We start from the raw sequence: 15,587 nt of genomic DNA, 5'->3' as shown, positions 1-15,587 counted from the left end.
TCTCTCCACAGCTGAGAATCAGTGACAAGGGGAACTCTGGAGAGTGAAATATGGCCTGGCTATAACTAGCACATAAATTAGCACATATTTTTGAAAGAAAAGAACTGAAACACATAAAATATATGTATACATATATGTAGATTAAGATAAAACAGAACTATATTTTAAGTAACGTTTTGCAGACAAGCTTAAATGTATGTTTTACATTACATTTGGTAGCAAAAAAAAGTATTAATAATTGATCATATAGTAAGGGCTGTCGTCTGAAAGCTTGAGAACATTACACATTCAAAATGTTTATGCCCTACAAACAACACCGAAATACAACTTTGATGTAAATGACCAAAGTTACAGTATAATCCACACAAGTGAAGCGAATGAAATTCTTTGTATTGAGAACATGTTATATTGCGCCCTCTACAGGTCAAATTATTACACTGCAAGGAATATGTTTTTTTTTTTTTATCATAATAAAATATAAGAGATGGTTGTGTTACAAAGAAATGGCAAATTGTCAAATCAACTATTTAAAACGCATTTAGTTTGTTTGATAATTCAGCTGTATTGTTGAGAGTGTGAAGAGATTATCCAAGATCTCCAAACTCCAAACTAAAAATATCAATGTATAGTAAAACAGGTAAAAATGGGTAAAATAGTCCTCAAGTACGCAGTTTCAGTTTGGAGTTTGGTTTTTTTTCGCAATTTTAGATAAATACATTCAAACTAGCTGGAGACAGCATGGATATCTGTGATTACTCAAGTGAATATTTATAATCTAATATCTTGAAATACATAAAATGTATACATTTGAATGAAACAATGCATAGGCTGGTAGAGATGCGTTTATGTTCTCATTTTAGTCTCTGATGACAGCTGCCTTTTGCTTAGATGTTATTTTCTTCCAGCGCTTTAACAAACCTGTCGCTGATTGGTCCAAAATTTGACATCCACATTCTCCAGCCAATCAGAACGCCAGAACCTTGTTGGTAACATTAAGGAACACAGCTGTCCACAACCTGCACCAGAGGAATATTTTAAACTGTTCAAACGCCACTCAAGCTGCAAATAAAAGTATGTACGGAAGCTGTAACAAACAGGTTTGTATAACAGGCAGTGTTAGTAACGGTCGTGTTTTCTTTCACTAACTGTAGCTACTAGCCAGGGCTTGCGAGTTAGCATTGTAGCTAGCAGTACGTTATATTGCCAATGCTTAAATGGCCGACAGCTGATTTCTTTCCCTTTGATAAGTGAAACCTTGTCACAGGATCTTGACGGTTATCGGTGTTTAGTGTGCGAGCGGCTTTCTTGTATGTCGAGGGTAGCGGTGGGGCTATTTTAGAGGAGCCAGTTGACCTTTTCAAGTGGGGGAGCTAGCAGCAGCGTCTGTAGCAAAACAGTCCTGTGACGACGTGTTGTGTGACCAGCTAGCAATGGTGCAAGGACGGGGGAGCGTCATCAAACCAGGTGAAGCATGTGAACGCACCAGCACGAATCCTACCTGCAGTTATTTAAATAAAATACGTATTTTTTGTTGTTATGAATGCACTTTATATGTCATGCCAGAGAAGCCTGTTGCAGCGCAGATGGATGGAAATAGAAGTTAAATTTTTTTTTTTTAAATGGCTCAAATAATGTAATGTAGGCCTCTGACTGGTGTATGTACATTTTTCGATTCCACTAACATGATATCGTGAGTAATTCAGTTGTACGTGTGCAAAAGCAACACACAACCGCTTTGCCTTTAAATAAATGAAAGATTAATTGTATAAACACAAGCTTTAAGGTCTTTGTTTACATTTCCTCTCGTATCTACAAGTGCCTGAAAACTGCGCTGATATGTATTAATTATGCAGGACGAATAGAAAATAATTTGTCCGTAAGGAGCAAAGAGATTAACATGTTAACAACTGAACAAATGATGAAAGAATCGAGTAAAACATATTGTGTAAGTGTGCAGAGACGACAGATCTGGCACACATGATGGGCCTGCCATTTTGTCCCACCAAGCAGTAGATGGATGTATCAAACTGTATCTCCTTACAAGTTTTCCAATAATAACTGAGAAGTAACTATCAGAATATTGACCATGATTGAGGTGTGTGTATGTGTGTAATCAGTGTAGCAGGTGGTGTAAGGCATACCAGGGTAAATAAGGTCATCATGGGGACAGATTAGCAGTATGCTCAGTGTTAGTAAGCAGTCGTTAAAATGAAAGCAGTACAGTATCTAGCATTAACTGCGTACAAGGTGTGGGTCTTTTGATATGCTTGAGGGATATCAGCATATTATATAATGACAAGGCAGGACCTGAGGCTTATTCTGCAGCCAAATGAACAGATAGATAAAGCAAACGGTCAGCAACTCCCACATCACAGCTGATCAGTTTGTGCTTTGTATCATTCTGTAGTTTGAGTGTAAGCCTCATGTCCTGGCACACATTTTCATGTTTTTTTAAAATATGTGCTTTGCTGTTATCTTTCTTCCAACAGAGTGAAAAGCCTGTGTGTTCATCTGGCAAACAAAACATGCCTTCCACCCTTCACTGACAATTAAAATGGTAAGATGGCAATGATTTTACATATTTTTAATTTATTGTTGTCTTCAATATTGAATGTTTGTTTTTTTATTTAATGCTTAGAATATATGGAGTGTTGTCATGGCTGAATTTATTTAGATAATAACACATCAAAGAATGGGAATGACCTTTACAATAATACTGAGGGCTGATGAAATATACCCAAACAAATACAAAAATAGACCAAGAATATATAATAACATTGTGATATGTTATACTGTAGGATTTAGACAATATCTTGACCACTTGTAAAATATAATTCTATTCTAATACAATTGAAATACAATTATGTTTCTTTTTACTCCCCATTTTCCCTTTTTTTCTTCCTGTGAGGCACTTTGTAACTTCTGTTTTGAAAAGTGCTACATTAATAAATTGCCAGCATTACATAATGTTCATGTTTTTGTTGAGAGCTGCATTAGAGAGGTGCAAATTTGCTGTCATTCATAAATAAAAGGAATTACTAATACTGCTATTACTGGTAATAATGAACTTTATGCAGCACCTTTTAGAAATTATTGGCAGCTCAAAGTTCTTAACATAAAAATAACAGAAAAAGCAGATAACTTAAACACCAGTTAAATATTTGTGATCTATTGATTTATACTATAGTGTAAAGTTTGAAAGATTTGACTGCACATGATGGATGTTTTAGTTCAGTTGTTGGAGTCCTTTAATGGCACTTCAGCTATATTATGTGTTTGTTTGTTAAATTGACAATGTCTCTTTTTATGTATTCATTAGTTGTGACAGCCGTCAAAGTCCTGTGTGACAGACTTCCTTCGAAAACTGGATACAACCTCCACAGAAGATGGAGGACTCTCCTCACTTGTACATCTCTGAGTTTGGAGACAGTGAGGATATAGAGGAGGACGAGGAAGACATTTATCAAGAGGAAAGTAACATGGAACCAGACACACCTAATTCACTTAATGCAGATCTTCATGAACATCCTGGCCAGGATACTGAGAGTGGCTGGGACTCTTTTCCCTGTCAGCACTGTAAGAGACATTTTACCAGTAAACAAGGCTTGGAACGACACATGCACATCCACACTTTGGCAAACAACGAGGCACACGCATACAAAAGCAATAAGAGCATCATATCTTTTGGTTCAAATTTAGGTCAGCTGCAGCATGAAAAGATGAAGCCTTTGGATTCAGAAGGCTCAGTCACGCAGCCTCATACTTCATCCCCCACAAGCTCTAATACTTCCATTTTGTCGGCTGGAGAAAACATTGCTCAGCCAGACAAACAGGGAGTATTAGAGGGGCATCATGCTTGTAAGTACTGTGAAAAAATATTCACCACTCATACCAACAAGCGACGACATGAGCGCAGGATCCATGAGCAGCATCTGCAACACACAGAAAAAACCCAGCTGCCCCAGGAGGAAAGTCTTCAGAGGATTATCAGTGCAACATCGCAAGAGGAAACAGAGCTCAGTGAAAATACAGCACCTGCAGCTGTTGTGGAGAATGAAGGGGAGCACACAGAACAGTACATGCTAGATGTCTCTAGCAATATTTCAGAGAATCTCAGCTTTTACATAGACGGAAAGATAGTGTCAACGAGTACAGTCAGTAGCTGTGAAGCAGCTGAGGTTCATTCTGGGTCTTCAACTTTAGTCGGACTGGATGCCTTGATTCTAGACCCCACCCAAATCAGCCAGGTTTTAAATCCAGATTCAGTCACAGGTAAAGAAATACCTGGTCAGCCAGTGGCCAAGAGAAGAACTGCGACACCACCTCTTTTACCGCAAATTAAAACTGAACTGGAGTCTGAGGTGGTCGTGTCTTCATCCTCATCGTCACTTGTGTCTTCTTTAATAGAGAATCTACTTCCTCAGAATACAGAGTCTACAGTTGTGCAGAAGGAAAGGACCGTGTTTCTGTCCCCTAAGCTGAAGCAGCTCCTGGAGAAGCAGGATGGCCTTAAACCCACACTCGCCCTCATCACAGATGGCCAAAAGCCTTGTTCACCTGTCTCTCTGTCTGTCCTGCCTGCCGGAACAGGAAGGTTTAAAAGAAGGACTGGATCTCCACAAAGCTCTCCACAGCAAAACCCAATAACTAACGAGGAAATGCCAACGCCAGATACGGGAGATTGTGATGCTGTAAGTGTAGGACAGACGGAGACCCAGCATAGCTCACCTGTGCACCAAACAGCCAATGAGAAGGATAACGCAACTGTATTTGTAGAGGAACCAGCAGTGAATGCTGTCTTAACAGAGAGCTGGCCCCCTATGACTGGTGGTAATTCCTGTAACCAGCAACCACTGGATCTCTCCAATACAGTCAAAAGAAATGAAGATGAAGCTTTGGCCGATGCCGTGCTGGATTTAAGTTTGCAAAAAAGGAGCCTAGATGAATCTGAGCTGCCATCAAATTTAGTTTTACAGGCAGTTTTGAAAGAAGGAAGATCGAATACAAGCATGGCGGAGAAGGCCTTAATGGATATTGCAGAGCAAAATATAAGCCTAGGGAATCCTGAGACCCCTTTAGTCACAGACTTCGCGATAGTTACAGGATCAGATATGGTGACCCCCGTGGAGTCTGTTGGGGAAGGACTTGTTTATGGGCTTGCACTTCCCTCCAGTTCCCTCACTCCATCATCTGCCTCCCTTACCTCTGTTGCCTTGCAGCCAGCTTCACCGTGCACTATAGCATTTGCTTCCCCAGCCTCACACACAGTGCTCCCCACTGCTCCTTCATTAATTACAGTTCTGGCACCATCACCGCCCATTTCTAACCCTTCAAGCCAACCAATCCAAGTATTAGCTCCAAATATATCTCCTGAGCCCTTGGTAATCTGCACAGAAAATGCATTAAATTCCTCAGAGTGTGATTTAACTACTGCATTTACCACTGCGAATTCTGCAAACCTTGTCGCTCTCTCACAACCCCTTGACCCGACTCTAAATCTACCTGGCCATGTGTTTCTCACCGATCAAATTGCCCTCAACCCCCCTTTAGTTGAATCTACTCCTGTGTCAGACGTGCCATTCACACCCACTGTAACTTTAAATGATTCCCTCATTAACTCTTACAACATTACAAGCAACACTGTGTTGATAGAGTGCACAATAGCTCTTGAAGGCCCAGGGAGTGTTGTCCCTGCTGCAATTACCTTACAAGAAAACACTGCTGAGCCTCCAGCACCTACGCAGATGGTTGTTAATCACATAGAAGAGCAACAGATTGTATCAGTACCCAGCCCTCCAACTGCGGATCCCACTATTCTTGTGTCCTCCATCGCAGAATCAGTGACTCTGTCCACCACCACCTCACTGATATCTGATTGTCCTACAGTAGGTGAATCAAATCCTGACCCAGAACCAGTTGTTAAATCAGAGCCACCAACCACAAAAGAGGAGGAACCTGCTGACGTTTCTGTTTCCCCACCCGAAACTTCTAAATCTGAAACCTCACACCCTTCTGAGAAAGCTGACGAGGAAGAATCCTCAGGTAGTTCACCTAGCGATGCACAACAGCAGACTTTCACCAAGAACTTCATCTGCAATGTGTGTGATAAGCTTTTCCATTCAATGAAAGAACTAGGCCATCATGTAGGTGACCATGCTGATGAATGGCCCTACAAATGTGAGTTCTGCGTGCTGCTCTTTGGTAAGCCATCCGCTCTGCTTGACCATCGATCAAGCCTCCACGGTGTCGGCAAGACTTATGTTTGCAGTGCATGTACAAAAGACTTTGTCTACCTTTGCAATCTGAAACAGCATCAGGAAGAATTACATCCCGGTCAGCAGTGTACATACACAGAAGAAGAAAAGGGAAAACTACGACCTCAGAACTACAACAACTCAACGAAAGTCAACACAGAGCCCTCAGAGCCTGATGCTCCAGAGGAACCCAAGAAATTGGTGAAAAAGGAAGAGAGTGAGGTGGATGTGGCTGCTGAAGAACTGTTTACAACAATAAAAATCATGGCCTCAGATGGAGGCAAACTCAAAGGGCCTGATGTTCGACTTGGCATTAACCAGCATTATCCCAGCTTTAAGCCTCCTCCATTTCCTTACCATAACAGATCACCCGCTGGCTCACTGGCTTCAGCCACAAACTTCACTACCCACAACATCCCACAAACATTTAGTACGGCTATACGATGCACCAAGTGTGGGAAAAGCTTTGATAACATGCCAGAGCTACACAAGCACATCCTGGCTTGTGCAAACGCCAGCGATAAAAGGCGGTACACACCCAAAAAGAATCCCATCCCACTACGCCACTTTGCAAAAACTCAAAATGGAGTGCTGTCTACAACTAATTCTACTAATGAATTTAATGCTTCAAACAGAGCCAGCCAGTCAAACAGGTCCAAACCTCATCAAGAATCACCAGTTAAGATGAAGTTCAAAGTGCTAAACAAAAGGAAGAAAAAGTTGGTACAAAGGGTCATGCCTCAGAGGAACAAGTCTTCATCAAATAAAGTGTCATCTTCACAGGTTAATGAGCAGCAGGAGATATTTGTCTGCCCACACTGCAGCAGGGAGTTCACAATGCGTCGCAGCAGAACCAAACATATGGCGGTCTGCCCCAAGAAGCCTAAAGAGGTGAAGAAAAGGAAAGAAGGGGGAATCTCTGTGACCAAGGAGAACGATGGCCACCTGCGTAGAGGGGTCTCTCACGTCGAAGAGAAACAAGTCTCACCTCAGCATAAAACTAGACTCCAGACTTCTGGCCATGCTAAGAGGCCCGCCATCCTGCCAGTGCAAACTGTCTTTTCAAACAAAAGAAGTAAAATAATCATAAAAGAGAGCACGCAACCAAAAACTGAGACACCCACTCTGAATGAACTTCCCATTGCTCGCACTTTCAACCCCTCGATGCGCCAGTATACCAGAGTGCAGCATAACGTCAAAGGCATCCCCATTAAAATCACCATAGTGAAACCACAACAGGCCGAACCACAGAAGGATGAGCTGCCTCCCGCTCCGAGCCGAGAAGAAGCAACCGGAGCCATCACCAGCAGCTCTGAGCAGAGCGCTTCAGCTTGAAGAATATTCAGCAGGCCACCAGAGGATCTTCAGGTAGTTAAAGCACATTTAAGTTTATTTGCAAAATGATAAAAAAGTAAAAAGATAAGTAGTAGTTGCAAACATAGAAGGGATATGCACAGTTATTACTCATTTATACAGGTAAGACGGGTACTACACTGGTAAGTGAGTTAACAAGCTTAAACAACACACAAGAAGCCTCTTAAGATCATACATGGTTGTGCAATTAAAATAGAAAATGAAATATGCTTAAATACAAGATCGTAAATAACCTCATGCTCACATCTGTCTCAATGTATGTTGTTGTTTTCACTTTCAGGACTCTGCTGTGTGGAACTTCAGTGATATTAAAAGGAGATAACTGCTTCTCACACTGTAAACTGGACACGGACTCAGATTGCGTTATACTGTACTTTAAATGACTGAGTTGAGGATGGATAAAACACACGACTAAGGAGACTGCAGTGAGTGGATGTATTCAACTGAGTATTTGAATGCTTTTGTAGTTGCTCGGAGTTTTGTAGCTTCCTCCTTCATTTCGTAAACTTTTTTTGTCAAACGGCTTGGATTTGCACTTTGAAGTTAATCTGACTGCTACATGTCACAAATTGGAAAGGAAGTGGGAGGAATTGAGCTGGAAGGCTGCTCTCATTTCCTACTCGGCGGGCTACTTAGAGAGGATGGCAGGTGGCAATCATTTTCAGCATGCATTTGCACTTTTCCTTATCTGTTATCTGTGGCCTTTTGGTTTACAGTCTTACTGCATGCTGTGAGCTTGTACTACAGCTAAATTCATTTAGGAAGGATTATGTTGATGCAGTTAGGCCTTAAACACTGAATCTGAGGTTGCATAATTATAGTATAGTGTACTACAGTGTAACATTGGCCACAAGCTACCTGTCAAAATTCATGTTAAGGATATCGGCACTGTCAATTATTAGAGAAGTCAGCGTTTTCATTATTGATGTGAATGCAACATTTGGTAGAATTAATGCTGCAGCCTTTGCAAATCAAAATTGTATATAATCCGGTTGGCCCAGTTGCTACGTATTTGTATGGAAGTTATCAGTTTTGAGAATAATGATCTTTACTGTGTGCCATCAAATGTATATGACAAGGTTAAATGTGGCATAAAGATGATGAAGAATGAACATAGTTGTTTCCCAAGTGTAGAATTTATTAAGGTGGCCGACCCAAATAGATGATTTTTTTTTTTTTTTTTTTATGTTTGTCTCTTCAGAAGTCTGCGTGGAAGTGCAGATGTGTAATTACATCTAAAAAGAAAAATTACTTCCTTTTGCAGCCGAATGTTGTATGTTGGATTTCGTTGCTGATGGGCCACCACAAATAAATTCTCAATGTGAAGAAAAACACTGCAGTTTGATGTATTTGCACTGCAATCCCAAACAAATTACTATGTAATTTTCTGTATGGTTTGGATGCATTGCTGCCACTTTTACAGTAATAAGACTTCAATTCTAAACAGCATCGGCTGAGTCGACTCCAGCGCTTGGCTTCTCTGCATTTTTTTCTGAAATTTAGAAACATTTACAACAGTCCAGTTTGCTTTTAGGCTTTATTTTGCACCTGTTTCACAAAATGCTTGTCAAAAATATGATTTTGTGTGGTTTTCTTTCCAAATCAATGACTAGAAATTTTAATGTGAGAAATACAGTCTATTTAGGTCTTTGTCATCTGTAGAATACAAGCACTTCATCACTGCTTAAATTCTGTGTAACAGTTGTCAACACTTTGTTGTGTCGTGTGTGTATAATGAATTCCAACATGTATAAATCTCAAAATGGAAATGTAAGATCGATTATGAGGTAATTTTTGCTGGAACCCCGTACTGGAATATGAAAACGATGATGGCAAGTTGTAACTATTGTCAGAGTGAGTGTAATGAATTGTATCTGTTTGCTTATCATAAGCTACAGGTGTTAAGTTCAAGTGCTACACAGGGTAATTATTTCATTATGATTTAAATGAGTTAACTTAATTTGAACTAAAACTTGCACTTGAGAAGTTGACAATGGTCTGTATCTGAGAGCGAGTAATGGTACTTTTGTTTTACATTTTTGCCTTTTCAACCCTTGCTGGTAATATTTTCCTCATGCAGACAGACTGCAGTGTGTTGGATGTACAGGATGATTTGGAAGACTGTTATTTAACTGTGAAAAGTGCTTGTAGCATTTCAAAGTGTAAATTAAGTCATGTATATTTATTAATAATTTAAAATTATGTTCTCAATCTCTGAAAAGTTCCTCTGTATGATTTGCACTAAAGTTTTTTCAAGCGAGTGTTCAAAATAAATGGAGAATGTTAAAGTTACATTTGAAGTTTGTGTGAAACTATTTTTAGTAAACAAGTTTATCACATTATTGCAAGTTTATAAATGACTAAATACATTTAATTTGGTTACTTTACAGTATTAACAGAATTCAACTCAGCCTACTGCAGTGTGTGCCTACAAATAAATAAAATGTCCAGGTGGTGGCACACTTTCCTTACTTTAACATCTTGAGCAGAGGCTTCAACAGATAGGATTTTATAATACCACTGCATCTCATCTGCACTCCCACAGTCTCTTTGAAAATTCAGTTTTCAGTGACACATGTTTTTTATGCTATTGTTAAAGCATTCTGTCCTCCACCATTATTTTTAACATTTTGAATGTGGATGCCAAAAAATCTCCATGCAAAGGTTTCCAGAACGAGTGCGGACTGCTGCCAGCCTGTGACCTGTTTTCTGTGAAAACAGTGAATAACTGTGTAGAGTAGATATTTCACATTAACATTCATCAACAAAAGGTATAAATAAAATTGTAAATAACCAAGGAACAAACAGATAATCCAAAAGTCAGAAGGTGCAGGTTACTATTTGTAACACCTTTTACATTTTATTGTACTCCCTCTGTATAAGTGCATATAAGGACTAAATAAGGTTACTCTTGCAGCTAAAAAACAAAATTAAGGGAGTTTTGTGGATCAAACAGTGATATCCAACATACCATGACTGCAGCTGCTGCACGATTGCTTTCTTTTTCCTAAATTAACTAGTTTTAACACAGTTGCTTAATCAAGCTTCAGGTCATGAATAATTAAAACCTGTCAAGTAGTGTGTGTGCAATGTGAGTGTAATTCTGCTCAAACAAGATATTTCATTGCTTTTTTAAAAAATGCAACTGTCCCCTTCTCTTCTTGATGTCTCTCAATAGCATTCCTTGACCTTTGCATTGAAACCTCAACTGTAAATTAACTAACATTAATCAAGCCACAGTTTGTGCCTCACATGTGATGTTAGTCATCACACACTGAGGTTATTAAGTTATTTAAATAAAAGGGATGAGTCACATGATGTGTGAGTGGCTAACATGTATAGCAGTACCAAAAACGGCAACATTTTCCCACTCACACTCCCACTTTGCACTCAAAAAAAACTTAAAAAGTGTCAAGAATCTGCCACAGATGGACTGAACTCTAGATGTTCTTTTTGTGTGGCAAAAGCACTGCAGAATAACCACCGAGCTCCTGTGATGCTCAGGGAAATTGTTCTCTACAAGCCCACAGAGGTCCAGTTATTTCAGTCATTCAACTCATTTATCTTGTGCTTGCGTTGTATTTATGTTTGGTATAAGTTGGTCTTTACACTTTTTGCTATGTGATTTGTTTGGTTGTGTATTTGCAGGACATCATTGTAAATGAGAACGTTGCTCTCCATCGGTTTCTCCTGAGTAAATTAAAAAAAGGTAATTAGCTATAACCTTAAACACCTGTCTCCATTCAAGCAATCATCATTCAAACAGTAAAACTCTTATCACCTCAATTTTGACAGTGTTGCAGCAGTGAGTGGCTGAACATGTTTTAAAATATATGTGCACTCTGTTTAAATTTGTGTGCATGTGTAGAAGGATTTCCCCCTTCACTTACAAAAACATTGCATGGAAGAGTAATAATGCGTTGGCAAACTTTAAGAGTCAGAGCTGCAAAGCTGTAACGGCAGTAGATTAGTTTTTCGCATTTTGACAGAGGACATTTTTTGATCCAGATGAACAGAGGAGTCTGGGGATTCTGGGAATACCTTCAAAACAGTGGTAAGTGTTGCTGAGCAACCTTCAGGGTTTTACCTGTTTAACTTTCAGAAAAGCAGATGCTCTGTGACTTCAATGTAATGACATCATAGCTTATATGAGAAACTGGGTCAATAAACAGTAGCTTACTATACACTAACATTAACTAAAACTGGTTGGTTCTAGTTGTTTTTTCATGCCTATATGCAGTATATAGTGTATACTAGCTACAAAGTATAAATAGTATTAATAGACAGATCATTTATATTTAAAAAACAAATTCATGGTCAGACCATGGCCATCAACATATCCTGCGTGGCTGGGGAATATGGAAGAAAAAAAAGCAAAAAGAATACATCAAACAAATACTAACAATCAGATAAAAACAATTAATAATGACTAAAAACAGATGATGTATTTTTTTTTCAAGAGGCAATGAGTCCATACATGGTGGGAGTTTCTCTTATTTTTAAATGAGTTCAACATGCTTCTCTTTTTTACGAGGATGTCTGTGTGTTAAGATTTAGTTCAGCTTAAAGAAAAGGAGAGAGACAGCTAGCCAGACTGTGTCCAAAGTGCAAAAACACCCCTGCTAACACCTCTAAAGCTGACTTACGTACACATTGTATCTTGTTTGTAACACCTGTACATAAAAATGTAAAGACAAATTTGTGGTTTCATGGGAAGTCACATGCTGGAACTATTTCTTGGCAAACAGTGACGAGTGCAGTAATGTTGTGCAGCTTCCTGACGTACCAGGAAGCTGTCAGGTTTGGGACCAACGTGACCAAAACCAAAATGTGTGCTCACCGACTTTATCTGGAAACACACATTATAGCCTGAGATGCTGCACTGAAGTACTGAGAGGATGGATACACTGTTGTACTTATGGTTTGTGCTGGAGTAAATGTACTCATGTAGTACAGCATAGAAAAGTATGAAGACTTTTAGCCATGTTACTGCTACTTATCTAGGGATGGAAATGTAGGTCTGTCAATCTGTTGGTGGGTCAGTCTGTCAGTTGATCGGTCTACTACATTGGTCCAGACTGATATATCTCAACTGTTGGATGGGATGAATTCAGATGATGAATCCTACTGACTTTGGTGATCCTCTGACCCTTCCTGTATAGCCACCATGCGATCGACATTTATGGTTTGGTTGAGTAAAACGTCAATAGTAAAACTATTGGATGAAATCATGTACATGTACAATTATGTCCCCCTCAGGATGAATTAATCCCTGAACTTTTCATCAACAAAGTGTGTCCAGTACTTTGGTTTATGACCAAATACCTGCAAAACTAATGTCATTCCCATTTGCCTCTGCTGTCCTTTGCTCCTGGTTCTAATTAGAAAATGTTAACATACAAACATACTAAACTAAGATGGTAAACATTAACCACTAAACATCAGCATGCTAACAGGAGGATTTAGCTCAAAGCATGACTGAAGTGCAGCCTCACAGAGCTGCTAGCGTAGACTCATAAGACCTATGGATGACAGCAGCCTTGAGAGGCCACTTTACTCTGTTTAATTTAACATAGCTGTGGACTTCAATTTCATAAAACTGCAACATAAATCCAATCCAATAAAAATGCAACAACTATAACTGTCTGTGGAGACCAGTCAAAGTGCTGGCTTGTGTCAGCACGCTGTCTCAATCAAACATTAGCAGACGAAAGCTAATCTTTGCCTAAATGTAATTGTTCATCAACATGCAGCACGGTGGGCATGAATTTAATTGGATTTTGGCAGTTATGCAGAATCTTTTATTTGCTACAGGCAAATAATAGAAGGGTCCATGGGAAAGATATTGTTTTTTATGAATCTTCAGTATTATGAGGATGCATTGGAGACAGTGGCTGTGTCGTACATCAGCCTGTGACATTGACATATTGCTGTAATTCCTCCGTCCTCTTGTGTCATGGCCACAGCCAACATTGTAATAAAATGCAGATGCACACGACTTAGCAACAGCAGGTGAAGAGAGCTGGTTCACTCTGTTGCTGTGTGTTCACTCTTCAGAGGCTATTAGTGCCTTTGTTACAAATCAACACAGGTGATTTTGGTTTTGGTGGACACAGTTTCGGATCTCAGCCCAGGGTCATGCTGAATTCTCACTGGTAGTTATGAAGCAAAGAGATGGTCAAAAAGAAGAAAAACAACTATCCCAGAAGTCTGCGAAAAATCTTTGATTAGCTTCTCGTTATTTTCATCATCTTTATTGAAAGTTTGATCAATTCTACTCCTAATGATCTGAAACCAGGAACACAGCATGAGACATTTTTTTTTTCTTTTTTCCTCTGACGTGGGTTGGAGACCTGATCTGTAGCTGGTGTGTTGAAAGGCAAAAAGACTGGTAGAGTTTGAATGATGCAGTGTGTCATCTGAAGGTGAGGATTAAGTTTGCACGTACAGGTCAACAGTGCATGAAATGACGACGGGGACCTGTCAGGATCACAATGTTTCAGGTGAAGACAGATGAAAGAATTGAGTCGCGCCACCTCTGGCACGGCTTGTTCTGGCTGACGTAACTGTGTTGTTTTCTGAGGCAGAATCGTCGCGATGTAATGAACTCTTTCCTTAACTGAACCTTCTTCTGTAGTCACAAACAGTTTTGGCCAGATCTCCTTTGAAATACAGACTCATAATCTCAATGGAACTTATCTAGTTAAATAAAAGTTGAATATAATTAAAATTCAATATTTGAGTGTTGCAGGCTCTCAGATCTCCTAATACAGCTACTTCTCTGCCACGACAACTTATGTAAGACTGAGTACAAAGGGAAGGCGAGCCCGTCTCTGGCATTATAAAGGTAACCAACCCCCTCCAAGCAGCACTGAAGGGGAAGCAATAATACCAACAGGATATGGGGATGAAGTACTTTCATACAAGTCTGCTCTTCCCTTTCTGCACGCTGTTCATGCGGGAGCAGAACAGACATGTTAATGAGGACATAAATAAAGGATGCCGATCCATTTTTAATGATGCTCTGGCCCCTTTAGTTTGAAAATGATTTTCATGTCCGTGGTTGAGTTTTCCGTGTTTTGCTTTGAGAGCGACTCGCTCATGTGCTATTTTTTGCCCACACAAGCTCAAGTGCTGCATAAAAACCGACATACACCTGAATGTTTGTGTGTGCGTGTGTGTGTGTGTGTGTGTGAGTGAGAGATAGATGCGGAAGCAGTCTTGTCTGTCTATATTTGGAAGATAATCCCAAAGTAGGGAAGCAAGGAGAGAAAGAGGGAGTGAGAAAGAAAGGAAGAACTTAAACTTTATTATCCGGAAGGAAATCTGGTTTAGAGTCAGACAGTAAACACACACACAGTAGATCACAGAGAAGAGAAGAAAAAGTAATGTTGGAAAATTAGACAGAATGACAGGTATGAGACCTGCATTTGGCTCTGATATGTCATAGTGCTGTATGTGCATGCTGGCAAATCACACATTTTTGTTCTCTGATCCCAATCCAACAGATGTTATCATGCTTATTTGTTGTGTATTTTTAACATTTATGTCTGTCAACTTATCATAGAAGAGTCAGATTGAATTAAAAACGAAAGGGAGATAAAAGAGAAAGAGGAAACCATAGCCAGAAACTACAAGCAGCAGCAGCAGCTACAGCATCATGTTAGAACTGGCTATGCACACACTTACGCACACACACACTTACACACACACACATTCATCTCTATTCTCACTTTCGTCAGGGGAGAGTCTGTCTTCTCTCTGCAGCAGGCTTCTCCTTCTCATCGCTATCTCTCTCCCTCTCTCTTGCTTTGTTCATGCTGTGCTCCGCTCTGAAGCAGCGCCACGCTGGAGCACTAATGAGCACGCTGAGAGCAACCCTAACACAGATCTCCTGTCAGTTGAGGAGCAGCAGCAACTCTGACGGCGTCTGAGGCAACGAGACACAGGACTGATCTG

At 39.9% G+C, this 15,587-nt stretch overlaps 1 protein-coding gene across 3 annotated transcripts; it reads left to right on the top strand.

The window, feature by feature from the left end:
- Window positions 1-976: 976 nt before the first annotated feature.
- Window positions 977-9,920, top strand: prdm2a (PR domain containing 2, with ZNF domain a). Of its 3 annotated transcripts, none has more exons than XM_044351161.1 (4): window positions 977-1,071; window positions 2,490-2,557; window positions 3,320-7,622; window positions 7,909-9,920. In XM_044351161.1, exon 3 carries the CDS (start codon window positions 3,387-3,389, stop codon window positions 7,587-7,589), a length of 4,203 nt encoding a protein of 1,400 aa, XP_044207096.1. In that variant the 5' UTR covers window positions 977-1,071; window positions 2,490-2,557; window positions 3,320-3,386; the 3' UTR covers window positions 7,590-7,622; window positions 7,909-9,920. The 3 variants fall into 3 exon arrangements, with proteins under 3 accessions (XP_044207096.1, XP_044207094.1, XP_044207097.1); XM_044351159.1 differs by having other exon boundaries at window positions 977-1,097; XM_044351162.1 differs by lacking the exon at window positions 977-1,071 and adding an exon at window positions 1,118-1,464.
- Window positions 9,921-15,587: the final 5,667 nt, after the last annotated feature.

The sequence above is a fragment of the Thunnus albacares genome, chromosome 5 (assembly GCF_914725855.1).
Source record: "Thunnus albacares chromosome 5, fThuAlb1.1, whole genome shotgun sequence".
NCBI lineage: Eukaryota > Metazoa > Chordata > Actinopteri > Scombriformes > Scombridae > Thunnus > Thunnus albacares.
The sequence above is the reverse complement of the archived record's forward strand: the minus strand, read 5'-3'. Positions and strand labels throughout refer to the sequence as shown.

Excerpts from the sequence above, each read along its gene's own strand:
- prdm2a (XM_044351161.1), top strand. The coding sequence starts at position 3,387 with ATGGAGGACTCTCCTCACTTGTACATCTCTGAGTTTGGAGACAGTGAG.